This window comes from Adiantum capillus-veneris, chromosome 17 (assembly GCF_014529385.1).
Source record: "Adiantum capillus-veneris isolate H3 chromosome 17, ASM1452938v2, whole genome shotgun sequence".
NCBI lineage: Eukaryota > Viridiplantae > Streptophyta > Polypodiopsida > Polypodiales > Pteridaceae > Adiantum > Adiantum capillus-veneris.
Window position 1 is genome coordinate 154,330,284 of NC_140947.1, and position 17,751 is coordinate 154,348,034.

At 45.0% G+C, this 17,751-nt stretch overlaps 1 protein-coding gene across 2 annotated transcripts in view; it reads right to left on the reverse strand.

Moving 5' to 3' along the window:
• The window catches only part of ARP2 (actin related protein 2), a 184,693-nt gene that overhangs the window by 85,042 nt on the left and 81,900 nt on the right, over positions 1 to 17,751 (reverse strand). For both annotated transcript variants that reach the window (XM_086487662.1, XM_086487660.1), the window contains 2 exons: positions 8,440 to 8,511; positions 8,280 to 8,358 (listed from right to left, as the gene is read on the reverse strand). In XM_086487662.1, the coding sequence (XP_086343788.1) occupies positions 8,280 to 8,358; positions 8,440 to 8,511 (151 nt within the window). The remainder of the gene's footprint in view (positions 1 to 8,279; positions 8,359 to 8,439; positions 8,512 to 17,751) is intronic.

Consider the following 17,751-nt stretch of genomic DNA (forward strand, 5'->3'; position numbering starts at 1 on the left):
GGATATTGTTGTTAGTGCATGAAGAGTTCTGGAAGGATGCGATGGCTACACGGAGCTCTAGGCGCATCAAGAGTTCTGGAATAGATGAATTGACTGGATAGAATGTTTGCACCTCGGTGTTCAGTGGGAACTAAGATTTGTGAAATGCATGCTCTGTGAATGTACTGTCTAGTTTGAGATGGTCATTGGCATGTCTGCTTGAAATGTGAGAAAAGACATGAATCTGGTAATGACAAGATTTAATGGATCAAGGCATCCGTGAAAAGAATAGCAAGGTCTGGAAGTGATTACTAAGTATGTTACAATGATCATGATTGGGACCCTCGACGGAAATGTGATTGATCAGTAATTGAAGTCTTTGTGCAAGTGCTAGATGTGTGCATTTTGGTGCATGGGAGCATAGAGTCAGTGTCTATTGAGCTAGTTTTTGTCCTTTGTTTGTTTTGCGGGCATAATCAAGGGCGAATACAATTCTTTCAAGAGGGGGGTATGTCACAAGTTTGTAACATGGCACTGTGGCACCTAGCTTATGAAGTATGGCCGAGGCCAAGCGAAGAAAAAGGCTGACATGGTTGGTTGGAAAAAAACCAGTGCAAAACGCGAGCAATTGTTGATGTGCCACCCTACCTGAAAATTGAACCTACTGATGTGGCACATGTAGGCGGGCAAGTAGATCGGTGCATGCTTTTGGGAGTAGAAGCTTTTGGGCAAAATGCTTTTGATCTGATTCTTTGAGCAATAAAAAAAGAATACCAAAAAGGGTCTTTGCGGGTAGCGCATCTGAAAGCAAAACTCTGCCGCTTCGTATCCACTATTCTCTCCTCTCTCTCTCTCTCTCTCTCTCTCTCTCTCTCTCTCTCTCATAGCTCTACCGCTGCTGCTCACCATCTGTCATCCAAGCAACGCTCTCCACAGAAGGTCAGTAAACCACGTCCGCAGGCAAGTGGAGGGCTACGCACGTGAGTACTGCAGGTTTATTTGCGCTAAAAAAGCCACGTCAGCCTAAGGTTAACATTTGACGTGCAGTGGGCAGCAAACGGCCAAGGTCTCGTGCATTTTCTACAACAGTGTACAAACAGGAACCACAGAGCACGACTCTCTCTCTCACCATTCTTGCTGCTGCCCATTGCTCCCTTCACCTGCACATTTCATCCCCATCACACCCAACCATAGTCTTTACACACAGCAGCAGCAGCACAAAACACTTTCATTGCACAATATTCATACAGTCTGTCATCACACACACACCTGCATTGAATCATTACTACATAGTTCTGCACATTGCACTTTATTAACAGAAACACACCCACAAAAAAACCCCAAAAAAAAAAAACAGCAGCAGGAACGTACAGATTGTCAGCAAAAACCAAACAGCAGGATCAGGTTACAGATCTTCAAACCTATCAGTTTTTCAGCAGGCATAGAGTTTCCAGAATTGCTTCTCTCTCAGCAGACAGATTTTCAGCTATAATATGTATGCATAATTGAGGACAACGATATATTCACATGGTGCAGGTATCTTGAATAAACCAAAATGGGGCTGAGCCTCTGGATATTTGGCATAGCAGACTGGGTGTCCCGCAGTGGGCTGTGGTAGTGCATATACCCGCATTCGGGTTGTGGTTATTACTTCTCCGCCTGGACTCAGCCGAGACAGAGCGTCGAGCTGTACCCGCATCGCCAATGGAGGCCATGAGCGCTTCGCCAGTGGAGGCCATGATCGTTTCGCCAGTATGTAAGCCCCATACGAAGCAACCTTTGTGCTTACAAACAAGCGGATAACACAAATGGAAAGGGAGATGAAAGAATGGAAAGCACAGACGGAGGGATGGTGGAAAGAGAAGGCCAACCTTCTTCAAATGTTCCTCAACGAAGGCGCACAATGAAAGGAGGAGAAAGAGGACTTGCACGTAGAGCTACAAGCACTTAAGGCGGATTCACAAGCACTTAGAGAAGAGGTCACAGCCCTCAAGCGAGAGCTTGCAGATAGAGTAAGCAGTGGACTGGAAGAAGGGGAATTCCAGCCCTCGGTGATAAAGGAGATCAAGGTCATCAAGGAGCAGGTACGGATGATCACAGAGGAGGAGAAGCAGAAGGTGGTAAAGACCGCTTTGTAGATGGATGTGATCACGAAGACGCAGAAGGCGGATGAGGCCGAGAAATGGATAGAAGTCGCTAAGAAAGGGAAAGGGAAAGAAACCACATCCGTTCCCACTCCTACAATCATCAACATGATTCTAAAAGAAGAGCAGCGAAGGAAAACTAGAGCCTTGCATGTAAGAGTAACCGGTCTACAAGACCGAGATGATGTGGAAGGGGAAGTCGAAGAACTTCTCCGCATAATGGGTAGTGAGGCTACTCATACAAAGGCATGGAGGGTAGGGAAGAAGACACAAGGCAATGGGGAGACTTCAAAAGGGACAGCTTTAATCATCCGTTTCCCATCCATGGAGGCAAAGGACTTGTTGAAGAGCGGCCTACACTAAAGAAAACGGGCATATTCCTTGGAGATGACCTCACTCTCACACAGCTTACGCATATGAGAGAGGTAATGCCAGAGATTCAAGCGGCAAGGGAGAAGGGAAAGACGGCCTTCTACAGAGATGGCCAGGTGGTGATTGTAGAGCGGCGCTCCACATGACGGTGCGAGACCTATGGGACCACAGTCAAAGTTGCCACTTGGAATTGTAATGGATCTATGCGCCTTGGTGTGGGTGCTTTTGAGGATAGTTTTACGGGAAGAGACATCGTTTTCTACTCTGAGACACATCAGGCCCCGGGGCAATCTATGCCTCACATTAGTGGATATAGATGAGAGACAGCCTGTAGACAGGAGACACAATCAGAGCACAGAGGGCGGGGATCAGGAGGAGTGGCAGTGTTATTCAGGGAGGAGTTGCAGCCATTGATACATATAGCCCGCAGGGATGAGCAAGCTAGGTACATGTGGGTGAGATTGAGAGCAGAGACAAGCAGATATCTCTACATTGCTATTTGCTACTTTCCCCCGAGTACGTCAGTTTATGCACCACCCAGAGGACAGTCCCCCTTCTCTATTTTGGATGATGACATATGGGAGTTCTCTAGAGATGGTGACACCATCATTCTAGGGGATTTCAATGCTAGGACTGCCCATCATCAGACAGTATTTTATGATACTTCAGAGGAGATGCTGAGAGAGTTGGATGTTGCAGAGACGGGCCTATCCAGACTATCACAGGATGGAGAACACACTGAGTATGGAGGACACTTGATAGACATGGGGACTGCACATGTATTGGCCATCTTGAATGGCCTACATAGATTTCCCGTTGCGGGGGGTTTTACATGCTTTCCACACATACATGGAGCCAGCACCGTGGATTATGTCATGGCACAGCCGAGCATCATCTCTAGTATCCAAGGTATGGAGGACACTTGATAGACATGGGGACTGCACATGGATTGGCCATCTTGAATGGCCTACGCAGATTTCCCGCTTGGTGGGGTTTTACATGCTTTCCACACATACATGGAGCCAGCACCGTGGATTATGTCATGGCACAGCCGAGCCTCATCTCTAGTATCCAGGATCTCACGGTTGGACCCAGACCTATTGGTGTGGCAGTGGACCATGCTCGTGTCGTTGACCATCTCTTTTCAGTTTAGTGTAGCACACAGGCTACGGGCAGCAGTCCCTAGTCGCTACACCTTCACACGGGAGACGGACTCTGTATACATAGATGGGATCTACAGACGCCTGTGCACAGAGGCGCCAGGGCGACCTCTGGAGGAGCTTACTACTATACTGACACAGACACTACATGATGCAGCAGCAGAGGCATACCCACATACCCAACCTGAGCAGAGACACCATTCGGGGAGCATGCCCCAGAACAGTTGGTATGATGAGGAATGTCAGGACACTAGAGCTAGACTTCAGAGGGAGGTGCTTTTGGGGGGACATCACTCATAGACAGTCACAGATTGACTTCCGACGCCTAGTGCGGCGGAAGAAGAGGACATTTTTGGCTCACCTAGAGCAAGATCTATACCAGCTATTCTTGAGTCAGGACTCACGTGAGGCATGGCGGCTCTTTCATAAGCACTCTCCCCCCCCCCCCCCCTCGCCATCATTTCTACAAAGGCCTGGGGCCAGTATGCATCATCTCTGTACACAGTTCCTGAGGAGCCCCCTTCCCGAGCCCCCCGATCCATGCCCACACACATGTGCTTTTTTCACCACCGCTGAGATGGTGAGGAAGGCCATTGACAGGATGAGGACTGGGAGAGTGTATGATCATGATGGCTTAGTGGCTGAGCATTTCACGCATGCCAGAGATTTACTAGCAGAGCTTCTAGCAGTTATGTTTAACCGTGCCATGCGTGAGGGCTTGCCTGATACTTGGAGCCTATCCACTATTGTACCTATCTTCAAGTCGGGAAACCCTATGGAGCCTGGGAATTATCGCACTATCATGATTGGACACACATTGGCACGGTTGTACGCATCTATTCTTGAGTAGCAGCTGAGTAGATGGGCAGAGAGGGAGGGGATACGCACAGCCGGGCAAGCAGGTTTCAGGAGGGGTTTTCCTACGCTTGACCAGATCTTGACACTCAGAGCCATCATTGAGGAGGGCAGATCGCGTGGGAGACGGATCTATTGTAGCTTTGTGGATTTCCGCAAAGCATTTGACACAGTGCCCAAAGCTAGACTAATGCGCAGATTACAGCAGATGGGAGTACCCACAGAGCTCATTTGGGGGGTCATGGCATTATACAAGTGAGTAGTCGAGCATGTATGCACCCCAGAGGGTCTATCCACACCGGTTTACTCCACTATTGGGGTGAAGCAGGGCTGCCCGCTCTCTCCTACTCTATTTGGTATGTATGTGGATGAGGTTTCTGACTACATTGAGAGAGATGGTGATAGAGGTGCACAGCTGGCAGGGACATGGATTCCACTATTGTTATATGCTGATGATATTGTGTTGATCTCCGACTCTCCGGAGGGGATGCAACGTCACTTGGATGCTCTGCATCGGTTTGTCCAGGAAAGTGGTTTGTCCGTCAACCTTGGTAAAACCAAGGCCATGGTATTTAATACCACCCCACAGTGGATCAGGAGGTCAGCGCCAGCATTCACAATTTCACAATTTCACATACGGCCAGGAGAAGGTGGAGTATACAGATGCTTACACTTACCATGGCGTCGTTTTTAGTGGTCCAGCACTTTCATTGAGGAGGGCAGCAGAGACTAGATTGACCAGAGCCCATGCAGCATTGGGTAGATTGGAAAGGATGTGTTCACATGCTCGGTTTCAAGAGCCTCGGACGAAGCTCTAGCTGTTCGACACTCTGGTGGCTTCTGCATTGCTTTATGGAGCTGAGATTTGGGGACCTTCACTGGATCATCACGGGAGGACAGGCCGCAGTGATGGATGGGGGAACATGGAGAAGCCTCTGGTCTCTATGATCTCACGGCTCATTAGAGCCAAGGCTTCAGTACCACGTACTATTGTACGAGCAGAGCTAGCTGCCCCCCCACTAGTGGTTGAGGCGCTCACCAGATCTGTCTCCTTCATACACCGCATGTGGGAACTTCCTAGAGACAGATATGCACGCCTTGCACTTGAGTCCTCTAGACACTTAGCCATGCAAGGAGATACAGCATGCTGGTATGGGGAGATGGCATCATAGTTTCAGGCGCATGGGTTCAGCATAGACAGATTGCCTCCCTTCCAGTACTCACTGGATGCGCCCTCTCTGACTCTTACACAGCCGAGATCACCAGGCTCATTCGCCAGGACTTGACTCAGCTAGACACCAAGAGGACATGGATACAGCCAACACAGGAGTTGGGCACGAAGATGGCTTTCTACAGAGAGAATCTCCTCCAGCTTACGGAGGATGGTTTTGTGACGAGGCCTAGATACATGGACACCCACTTGTCTCATGGGATACGATGTGCTATTGGCCAGATACGCACATCCTCACACCAGCTACGGATTGAGACTAGGAGATACAGCGGAGTACCAGCAGAGGCCAAGACATGCCCCCTGTGTGACATCGAGCCTGAGACAAACTTGCACTACACATGCCACTGCCCCGTCTACTACGAGATACGAGGCCGCTTCCATTGCTTGTTCAGAGAGGGCTTTGGACCATTCTCTAGAGTCATGCGGTACGAGGATCAGAGATGCCTGGGTTTGTTTTTGCTCGAGCTGCGCAGACACAGAGAGCCTGATGAGAGGAGAGGCCAGCCAATCTCAGAGACAGATTACAGACTTCTTTAGAGCTGCCACTGGACACCCGGAGGAGTTACCACCGCTGCAGAGCTCGTCGCCTCACACCAGAGGCACACTGATCGACCGAGCGATTGAGCTGGGGAGATCCAGACGCCCACGACTGCGGAGGACTACACAGCATCGACGGAGGCTGCATCAGAGGATTCGGATCACTTTGGCTCGACTTGCACGACGCCTGGTCAGACTACTGACCATGGAGGAGATTGATGAGATCCGCCAACGACCGATGCTGGATCTCCAGTGATCTAGCTATCCCGGCTAGCTGTTTAGCTGCTTAGTTCACACCTAGCAGTTCAGGATTGCATAGTATTTCATTTTGTCATTTTGTCATTTTGTTATCTTGTTACACTGACTTTGTATCAGATTCACCACATTGTAACTCTCTCTCTCTCTCTCTCTCTCTCTCTCTCTCTCTCTCTCTCTATATATATATATATATATATATATATATATATATATATATATATATATATATATGTATATACATACATATATATATATATATACATACATACATACATACATACATACATACATACATATATATATATATATATATATATATATATATATATATATTCAGGTTTAATTATTTTGCAGTTTCTGTTCGTGTGTTGCTATTGATTTCTCGCTTGGAGTGTCCAAGTTTGTAACAATCTCTGACAAGATAAAGTTCGCCATGGCTCCGCTGTCAAAGAAAATAAGGGCTTCTTCATCTTGAACTTTGCCCCATGTCCTGCAAAGCTATGTAATAGGATCAGTGTGATATTCACGTGTCCCCATGAAATCTGGTACAAGTCCAGCCTTGGTTTCCCTTTCATAGCTCGCTCCTTGGCCACTTTCGACGTTTCCTGTTTGTCTTCAGTCTTTTCCTCTTTCTTAGGACACTTGGCCAAGATACACCCGAAGCACTTTGCTTGCTTGTTACACATCACCTTCTCCTCGGCAGACATCTGAGGGGTGGTAGATTTCTTCTTTTGCACCAACTTCTTGGATCTGTTTTTGTCCTTTGCTGCTTCTTTCTCTGTAAGTCATCTCTAAGTCACTGGATCATCTGTAGCGTACTTCTGCCCAAAAGGATGATGCCCTAAATACTTGAGAGCATAATTCCCAATATAAAATGTCAAAGATATGCCGATCATTGTGGAGGTGCGATCCCAATAAGCATAAAGTATACAATCAATCAAAAATAAGTATATTTCTTAGTCCTCAGTCTCTCGGATTTCCAAACAACTGGGTGGAAAGTTCTCCTCAAACTGTGTCATAAGGATAGCTAGAGAAATATCATCTCTGTCTAAAGAACATGAAGGGACGACAATATCCTCAAAAGCCTTATCATGCTCTAGAGAAACCGGTGATACGGCTGTCTCTTCCTCTGATTTTCTACAATCTGTAGATCCCTGTGGAATCTCCTCTTTCCTAAACATTTGTCTACTCTCTATGCTCTGAACAATCCACTCTCCATGTACATCCATGACCTGCTCTACAAGAAACCAAACAGTGTCGTGGAAGCCCGATGAAGAAAACTCTGAGACAAATGTCACCACCATTTATTGTAGAAGGAGATAAATCAAGGAGAATTCTTCTCCATCTCCTCACACCATGTCACCAAGACAGCTCAAAACTCATCCTTAAAGGAAAGTGATTCATGGCATTCATCTACAAAACGATACAACTATTGGCTCTATCATGCCAAATACAACAACATCCCCACTAATGTCATCAACGCTCATGTTTTGAGTTTTCCACAACTAGGCGATTTCCATCCATTCTAGAGCCTTCTTCCTCCATAGAATTAAGCCAGGAACATGTATCGAATCACTTCTTGACAATTCAACAAATTTAAGCAGAGAGCAAGTAAATAATGACATTCCATATCCAAAAGAAAACCATAACAAAGGCTATTCCTGGTTCTGATAACTAAAGGCAGACTGCTTAAGGTGGTGACAATTCCAATTGACATTCATGAAAGTTGGTTTCTCAAATGACCTTGAGCATAGAGGCTTAGAACAGCCTGAATCTGAATGAAAACACTTTCGAATTGGTAGGTCTCAAACATTGTCTCAATCTGATAAAATGCAACAAAAAGACAAGAAATCAGAAATCGTGGTTTGCAGCACAAAAGTTGAGAGCTCCCACTTTACATTACCAGTTTTTCCCTGTTACTCAAAGGATTAAGTGGTGGATCCGACAGAAGTATCTTGCATTCTGAAGGCTCGACCTGAAAAGAATTAGGACCTTGTCAATCCCTAACATGAAAAACATAAGGCTTACAGCAATCCAAAAACTTGTTGGGCTCCTATAGTAATTCCTTGCTTAAGTAGACATAACATTGCCACATTTGCAAGTGAAAGAAAATGTTGCACCCCGTTGACACTAATTTGCAAGCTGTTGAAATTTATAGGGAGAGCTTACACATGCACCTTTCACAAGCCCTCCTAAAAAGAATTTAAAAGGGCCCCCATTGAGACATGAAAACCTAAATTGACTTATTGTTCATTACATGGATATACCTGATATGATACATAAGCAATGGCAGTTTTAATCAAAACGAGCACACAGTCAATCCATGACAGACAACCCTCCTTGCCCAATTCTAGCCTCGTAGCTTCTTTGCCTTCCCTGTTGTACCACCGTAACCTCCTCCTTCACAAGAAACAAACCCCTTCTAGACACCCTTAGGAAGAGTCTCAGAGACGCTCATTTGCAGTCCAAGAGGTCTAATCAAAAGCAGTTGCAAGAGTGCAAACCAATCTTTATACATTGACTGCTTTACAAGTTCTATGCAAGTCAATGCATGCTTGCATCAACTTGAGAACTTTTTGGTCCTTCCCTGCTATGAAGAAATTTAAGCTCGACTTCGTAGTGTTTTTTTTTTTTTTGAAAAGAGAGTGGGGCCTTCCTGGATCGGCTGAGCCCTTAACATGCAGCTCATAAAAACAAACATTTTTGGAGGTAAGTCTTGATAGCTAGCTGTTACTCTTGAGAATACATATGGCTGATCATGTGTAGTTTTCCAAGCGTTTAATGTAACATTTGGCCACAGCCTCCACACCGGGGATTTGGATGTATGGTTCTAGATCTCCTTTGGCCAGAGCCATAGGAGACGATATGAATTGTCAAAGAGTTCCTTGAAGACATGAATGCCATGCTGGATTGCACATGATCGTGCAACCTTTTATGATAACAAGTATAGACAACCGCGAGAGCTCCAAGCGGGCATGTGGCTATATCTTGAAATACACCAGGACTCTAAAACTCTTCGCATCAACATGTTCTCTAGATATATTTGCACTCATCCAAAACCAATCTTCAACTTGCTGTGAGCTGCCAAAATTAAGCGCTATAGGCAGATTGACATTGAAATTGCCATAGTGAGGAGATGTCCCTACCGATTATACTTGTCAAAGGTGAAAAAGAGATGTCTGCTATAGTATATGCGATACATACTTTAGCAATAAATGAGAAGGACTATAGTTAGTATGTGTTCAAGGTTGTGTTCTCATGTGCACACTGGCTCTGTGTGCTACGTGGACATGCTAAACCTACCTCCAAGGCTAAAGAGCGTCTATAGATCCTAAGGGATTTAGTTCGACAATTTTTTGAGCCTACTCCCCGGATACACATGCCTAGAAAAGTCCATTAGACTAGGTCTTTGTCAATCAAAACTCCTCCATAAATGGCTATGTATATGTGTTTGACGAGTTTTGTTGCACTTCAGTGATCATCTGGCAAGACAGTCATGTAGGTTAGAATAATTGAAACACATCGGTCCAATCACCAAGTCAATTGCATCATTGAGTCGTGAGATATAGGCCTCATGGTACCCTAAAATTATGTGCGCGCACATGTGCACATTTATGCAAGCTTGGAGGAAAAGTCATTAGACACGTTCCTTGAGATTTAGGGCCACACAACTTGAGGTTTTGCTCTCCCAAAACTCAAGGCAAGTGCACTAAACTTGAGGGCTGCTTTTCCCTCTCACAGTGTGCCCTCATGAGTCATGACCTACCAAACTCAAGGTTTGGCTCACATAGAGAAAATGTGGTGACTTGCAGAGCTCTCCTATAAAAGCAGCCTCTCTCAGCCATCATAAAAGAGTTTGAGATGACGAACTTTGGCTTCCTTCACTATTTTCAAGACTAGAATATTGCAGAACTTGGCGAAGGAGTTTGAGATGACAGACCTTGGCTTGGTTCATTATTTTCTTGGACTGGAGATATGGCAGACAGAGGGGGGCATCTATCTCTCTCAGCAGTGCTATGTCCAAGAATTGTGGAGGCTTTCTCTATGTCCAAGTGCAAACCTATCTCTACTCCAATAAATCCCAACCAGAAGTTGTCCCTGTATGATCCCTTAGATGTAGCTGATGCTACAAAGTATCGGAAACCAATCGATTCTCTGATTTGATTGCTGAGGACACCCGTTTTGACATCACTTTCCCGTTGGGACTTCTCAGTTCATTCATGCAAAAGCCCATCAAATCTCATTTGGAGCATGCTCTCCGGAACGTGTGGTATTTGAAGCAATGACAATTGTCTCGTATATGCCACTCGGGGTACAGACTTCAGGATTACTCTTGGAGGGTGCAATGATTTCGATTGGAGAGGAGATCCAAATGAGGACGTTCGACCACATGTCCCACCTTCTCTTTTGAATAGTTCACTAGTGTGATGTGAGGTATCTTGAGTGGAAGATCAAGAACTTTGGTTCCTTTTTTAGGAAGTCGTAGCAATATCTGTAAAGACTAGCTCTTTTTTCATGATTTGAGAACCCACTCTTGCATGTGACATAAGTTGACACATATTTGAAACCACTTTTACCATGCAATAATCCTGCAATGGAAAAGATAAACACACTGTGTAAAAGTAATGTCTTGAAAAGCGGAAATTGGTAGGTAAGTCTCCCAAAATCTTGTATGTTGGAAGGGTGTCCAAGGGGTACATCCTGAGGTCAGACCAGGCTAAAAGTATGTCGACTTCAAAGGTTTCATCAGGAAGCTCTGGTAGAAGGCGAGTTTAAAGCCACGCCAAGTTTTGGGACAATCAAGTTTCTTGGTTAGAGCAGCCCACCACGTCAAGGCGCTATCTTTGAGGAAAGAGGTGACTTGCAACAACTTGGATTCCTCCGTGAAGTTAGCGTTGTTGAACATGACATCCAAACTGTTGTAGAAACGTGAGAGCGTTGTGAGAATCTTGGACGCCTGAGGAGGTGAAAATTTTGATTGTAGCACCACCATCCTTGAAGGGTTTTGGACCAGAATCCGCCGCCGAAGGTGCTGAATAATAATAATAGTGATGTTGTCGTCCATCACATGAATAAGGAGACGGAAGATGAACAATAGGTAGTGGTGGTGGAACATAGGGTGGAGGTGCAGAAGGCAACGGTGGTGGTGCTTCCTAAGCGACATGGACGTTCTCCCAAAGCCATATGCTTGAAGATTCCTCCCAAGAATAGAGAAACATCTCCAAAGCTCTGACATGAAGAGGTAACCAGGGGAATATGAGAAGGGGCAGGAGGAAGAGAACAATAGATTTGAGAAGGTCGTGGAGGGATAGCATAGGTAACATGAGGACTAACAGAGCCCAAAGAACTATCCAAAATTTCCAAATCAATTTGATCATCCGTCGGGTTTTGCTTTTGTTGCTCGGCTAGCTACACATTGTTGAACCACGTACTGAGCATGTCTCCTCTGGATGCTTCTAGGTGGAAGGACTCAGTGGATTTCCACCTTCTCCGTTGTGACTCCATGTTTTCTGTCCATCTTGTCAGCATCGTGCTTCGATTTCCAAAGGCAAGGAAACAACTGAATTAGAACAAAGTGAAGGGGGGGGGAGAAAGAAAAGAAAGAAAGCAAGCTTTATTTACGTCTTCTAAAGGCCGAAGTCGGCCTATGAGACAAATCAATGTACATCTAGTGGTAGTCCGGGTGTCCAGAAAAGAAAATACTGAAAATAAAATGCTGAAATGAAAGCTAATCTAGAACCGGGATGTGCAGTGTGGTGGTATGATGGTAATGTGTGGTGGTATGGGTATATATGGCTCTGCCACCGCAGATACTGACCATATGAATATATGGCTGTGGATGTAGCTCTGTCACAGCACAAAATGACTACCTCGTGCTGAGTGAAAGTAAAAGTGTGAGGGCATACCCGTATCAGAGCTGGCTAGTATTGTGTAATGGGTGATGGGTATAAAAAGTGGTACATGGGGGGGAGGGGTTGAAAAACCCCATGTAAGTGGGCTCCAATGTGTGGTGGAGCGGGCCCTCTCCAGCTGCTGCTCATGAAGTGTACGGATCCTCAGTATATCCTGCTAGGACGAGGGCGTCGGTATCCTGACTCCCGGGGTCGGCGTCGTACTCGCTGTGCCTCTTCCTGCTCGAGTGTCAGCCCAGTCGTCGTCGGCGGTGTGGGATCCCCTGAAGTCATTCTCTTGAAAAACTGAGTGATCGTCTGTTGAACACCTCCAGTGTCATGTGGTCGTGGTCGTGTAGACGCCTCACGTATGTGGAGTGCTCCTGTGATGAAATGGCCCACATGAGTCTGGTCTCTCCTCCTCATGCATGTCTGGAGAGTGCCCTCGATCCCAAATCTCTGTCTAAGCTCTGAGTAAGCTGGGCATCGTAGCATGAAGTGCTCCTCCGTCTCCACCTCTGTCTGACACACTGGGCAAGTCCGGTTCTCTCGTGGTATGCCTCTGGCTCTGCCCCGCTCAATCTCAAGCTGGTGTGATGAGGCTCGGAGCTGGCCGATGGCTACCCGTAGGTGATGTGGCATGTACTGCTGCATATACTGAGTGTCAGAGCGAGGTGCCCCTATACATAGTCAGTGGCCCTAAACCGCCATTGTCAACGCCCCCATTTAGCCATTTCTTTATTCTTAAACTCTTCTCGTACAAGTGCTAAAATCCGAGAGTTGGTGCTCAAACATTCACGCATCAATCTAAAAAGTGGTCTCTATGTGTCATAATGTGTGTAAGAGTAGAGGGGAGAGGTGCTTTTATATCTCCTAAGAGCCCACCCAAATAGAGGCACCCATTTGGCTGCCCCCCTCCCTCTTTTTACACATCCCCCAAAGCAAAAACTTACGTACGTCTTTATAGAGGTCCAGCTTTTAAACTTACATAAGTTTTTAGAGTTTAAGTTTAGTGTTACAGGCTTGGACACTTCAAGCAAGAAATAAATAACAACACACGAACAGAAATTCGCAAGGGTACAACTCCTCGAGGGTCCAACTCTCTGAGACTCCGCGTCCACATGCCCTTAGAAGAGTGACCCTCTGGGCACTTATAAATGTACAAGGGATGCCAAAAAGCAAAGCCCCAAAATCTCTTATCCAAAAGCACTTATCCCCAAAAGCATTTGCTCTCAAAAAGCTTGCACAAATCTACCAAATCAGCTAGCGCAATTTGTGGAAATCCATACACCCTGCCACGTCATCATACCACTACAAAACCTGCCCCCAACCTTTACCCTTTTGAGTTTTAGGGTTTGAGCCCCCCCTTCGGCCTGTACTTTCTAAGTTGGGAAGGGTTAGGTTTTTATTTTAAAACCCTAACCCCTTCTGTTTAGGCCCCTCCGCCACACCTCTAGGTTCAGTTCTTCTTGTCCTCTCGGCCAGTTCCTTCCAGTTGAGCATGCCACATCACTAGCTTGTCACATTCCCCCCTCCTAAAAGAATTGTAATTGCCCTTGATTACGCCTGCAAAATAGCCAAAGGACAAAAACTTTCTTCAATAGACATTGACTCTATGTACCCATGCATTAGACTTCACAAATCCAGCACTTTTACAAAGGCATCAGTCTCTAGTCAAATCACATTTCTGTCGAGGGTCACAAATACGAATTATGATCATTGTTACATATTTCGCAATCACATCCAGACCCCGTTGATCTTTTCACAGATGTCTTGATCTACTAAATCTCGTTGTTACTATCCGATTCATATGCTTTCTTTTCGCATTCAAGTAAACCATGCCTAACCATCCCCACAAGACAGTACATTCAAAGAGCATGCAATTCACAAAATTACACACTTAGTTCACACTGAACACTGTGTTTCAATCATTCAATCTAGCCATCTCATCCCGTCCAAAACTCTTGATGCACCTAGATCCCTGTGCAACGATCTCATCCTTCCGGAACTCTTGATGCACTCACAACAATATCCAATCATCTCATCTAGATAGAATTTTTGATGCACTAGAATCTCATTCATTTCACATTCACTTAGCCATCACATCCAGATCTTGCCGATCTCTAATAGATGTCTAGATCCACCAAGTTCAAATCATTCATCAGATAGAATGCTGCAAACATTTCATCTTTTTATCACATATTCTAACACTACACACATCAAAAAGCATATCCAATCTAGGCAATTTCCAATTCAATGTACATTTTCTAATAAATTTATTCCACAAAACATTGTCAGCTTATCAATATCCCTAAACTCTCAAGGACAAATTAGTGATTTTATTCAATCTAGGCAATCTGTGACAAAGAAGTGGCAATTTTCTTACTTGAAAAATTGTTTTGAAGATATATTTGCTGATTTTTAGATTTGCAAAGATTGTAAAAATTCAAGAATGCAAATTTTAGGAGTTACAATTTTAGGGATGGTTGGAATTCTGAACCTGAATTTGGCTATTTTTACTGAATTTTGGTGGAGTAAAAACTTGAACATTGACCTTTGGTTCTAAAAGTTTTTTTTTAATGAGATTTCATCGTTGATGATTTACTTGTTGGGTTCCCAACCCTAGCATGTTGCCAATAAATGGTGCACTTGTAATTCACTTTTCATGGTGTGTTGGTGCACAATGTTTTGGGATATCAATGTAATACTTTGGGGGGACAATGGGTGGTGCTTAGTGATTATGTAGTGTGTAGTTTGTGAATCTTACTCTAATAAACAATCACCAGATTCCCTTGTTTCTTTGGAACTCTCTCATGAACTATCAGATGATTCCCTTACTTCTTTGAATTTTTCTGATGAACTATCGTCCGGTTCCCTTTGAACTTACTTTTCCTTGGAAAACTCTTGCCTCATTGAGGTGGACACTCGCTTGTCTATAGGATAGGTCAATCAGGCAGCATGCATCCATAAGTCTCTTAATGGAGTTAAGACTCTTTTCACAAACTGTCACAAGACGGGCACCACGTGCCTATAGAAAAGAACAGACTGAACAGACTTTTAGCACTTCAATAACAACTGAACTGAGAGAGAGAGAGAGAGAGAGAGAGAGAGAGAGAGAGAGAACACGGGACAAGGAGTGGCGGAATTCCACCCCAGAGTGTATTGGCCCCAAACCTTGGCGCCCCTTTTTCGGTATTTCTTTATATTGCATCAACACAGTACAAGCTGGTACTCCAGACTTTGCACCTTCTCCAAGAAGCATGCCAGAGAATGAGCCCTAACCTCATATTTAAAGACCCTTGGCCTATGAAATGCAATTTACATGAAAAGCCTTCAAACTCAAAAGCTTCTGGTCCAAAAGCAATGCCAAAAAGTTGCCAACGTAAATCAAGGAAATCCGTACAACTGCCACGTCAGCACTCTCAGTGCAAAATTCGGGATGTCGGTACAACTACCACGTCATCAATTTTTGACGCAAGCCTTTGTGTGTGTATGAGTGTGTGTGTGTGTGAGTCCCGCTTTATTTTAATTCCTTGATGTCTCTTGGGCCCCATCGGATGAGGTCCCATAAGTTGGTAGGACTTCTTCTTCTGTTACTTGTTCTTCTTAGGGTTTAGGCCCCTCGGTCGGCATCTGCAAGTTGGCTCCATTCTTCAGGGCTTTGACACGTCAGCAGTTTGTGATATCTCCCCTTCTTGAAAGAAAGTAATCGTCCGTGATTACAGCATATCTGCAAAACAACTCAAGTTAGCTCAAAAATTTCCAAGAGACAATCAGTTTGCTCTTTTTGTTAAGGAGTTAGCTTCTCCTTTCGGCTCTTTTGATCAAGGAGTTGGCTTCTCCTTTCGTCCAGATCAGAACTCTTGATATTCCAGCGTAGTAAAATTAGCCATCACACCTAGACCACACTGATCTTCCGCGCGTGTCTTGATGAAGTAAAATTACATACCCAGGCAATCTCATCCAATTAGGAAGTTGGCACATCACAATGCAACACAAATGCTCACATATGCATGTTACAAGACATAGAAACATAAAGCCGTCGATAAATACTCCCCCCGCAGATAACCATCCAGGTCCGGGCCATGAGCTGTTCAACGACTCCTCATCACTCCTCTCGCAAATAACCTAAAAAGGTCCGGGCCATGAGATATAGAGGCCCTTTACAACCAAATGCCCCCTAGACCGCAGTCTGCATCGTTTGGAGGTGTTGAGAGTACCCACTACTCAGACTTCTTAATACTCCCCCCACAAATAACCACAAGGGTCCGGGCCATGAGTATGAACAAGCATTCTCAAACATTGTTTCTCACTACTCCAGCCGAGAGTAAAAAATCACCAATCATTAGAACCAGTATTAAGACCAAAATCAGACAATTCAAATCGGCACCAAGACAGGTTCAAAATAGATACCATCCATTTCACACAAGATCACCAAACAATTTCAAGCAAAACTAAAACTTAAAAAGCAATCTCGACATCAGTCGAGCTTGAAAAGTCGATTAACTTTCCATCCTGAAACCTACACCAAAAATTAGGGTTGAGTTCTTTCCATATGGTCGTAGCCGAGCACAGCATGGTCCATCAGCTCTTAGAAAGACAGTGTTTCCCCGCAATGCCTGAAAGACCTGTAGCAGATGTTCTTTGTGTTCTGCCTCATCTTTGGAGAAGACAATAATGTCATCAAAGAAAGTGCCAACAAAAGATTTGTACGCTCTGAAAATCATGTCCATCATTCGGTTACAGGTCGCTGGAGCATTGGTAAGCCCAAAAGGCATCACCAAAAACTCAAATAAACCAAAGGTCGTCTGAAAAGCTGTCTTGTAGACATCTCCCGACGTGATACAGATCTGATGATATCCGCTCTTCAAATCGATCCTGCTGAAACAAGAGGATTGTAGTCGGTCTAGAATATGATCAATCCTTTGTTCTTGATGGTGATTTTGTTGAGAGCTCTGTAGTCAATGCACATTTTCCAAGATCCGTCTTTCTTGAAACCAATAACACCGGAGAGCAGTAAGGTGAAGTACTCGGCTGGATAAGACCCTTTGCCAAGAGGTCTTTCACTTGGTTCATAATCTCTTCATTCTAGGCTCGGCTCACACGGTAAGGCGGCCGGTTCGGTGGTGTGCTTCCAGGTATCAAATCAATGGTATGATCCTCAAGACAAGCTGGTGGCAACTCACCTAGCAGGCCCACAAAAAAGCAATCGGCATGAGTGTGGAGAAAATCTTGGCGTTCTTTTGCTAGATCAGACATATTTGTCCTATGATCATGTAACAGACTTGGACACTCCAAGTCAAGAATCAATCATGACAGCACCA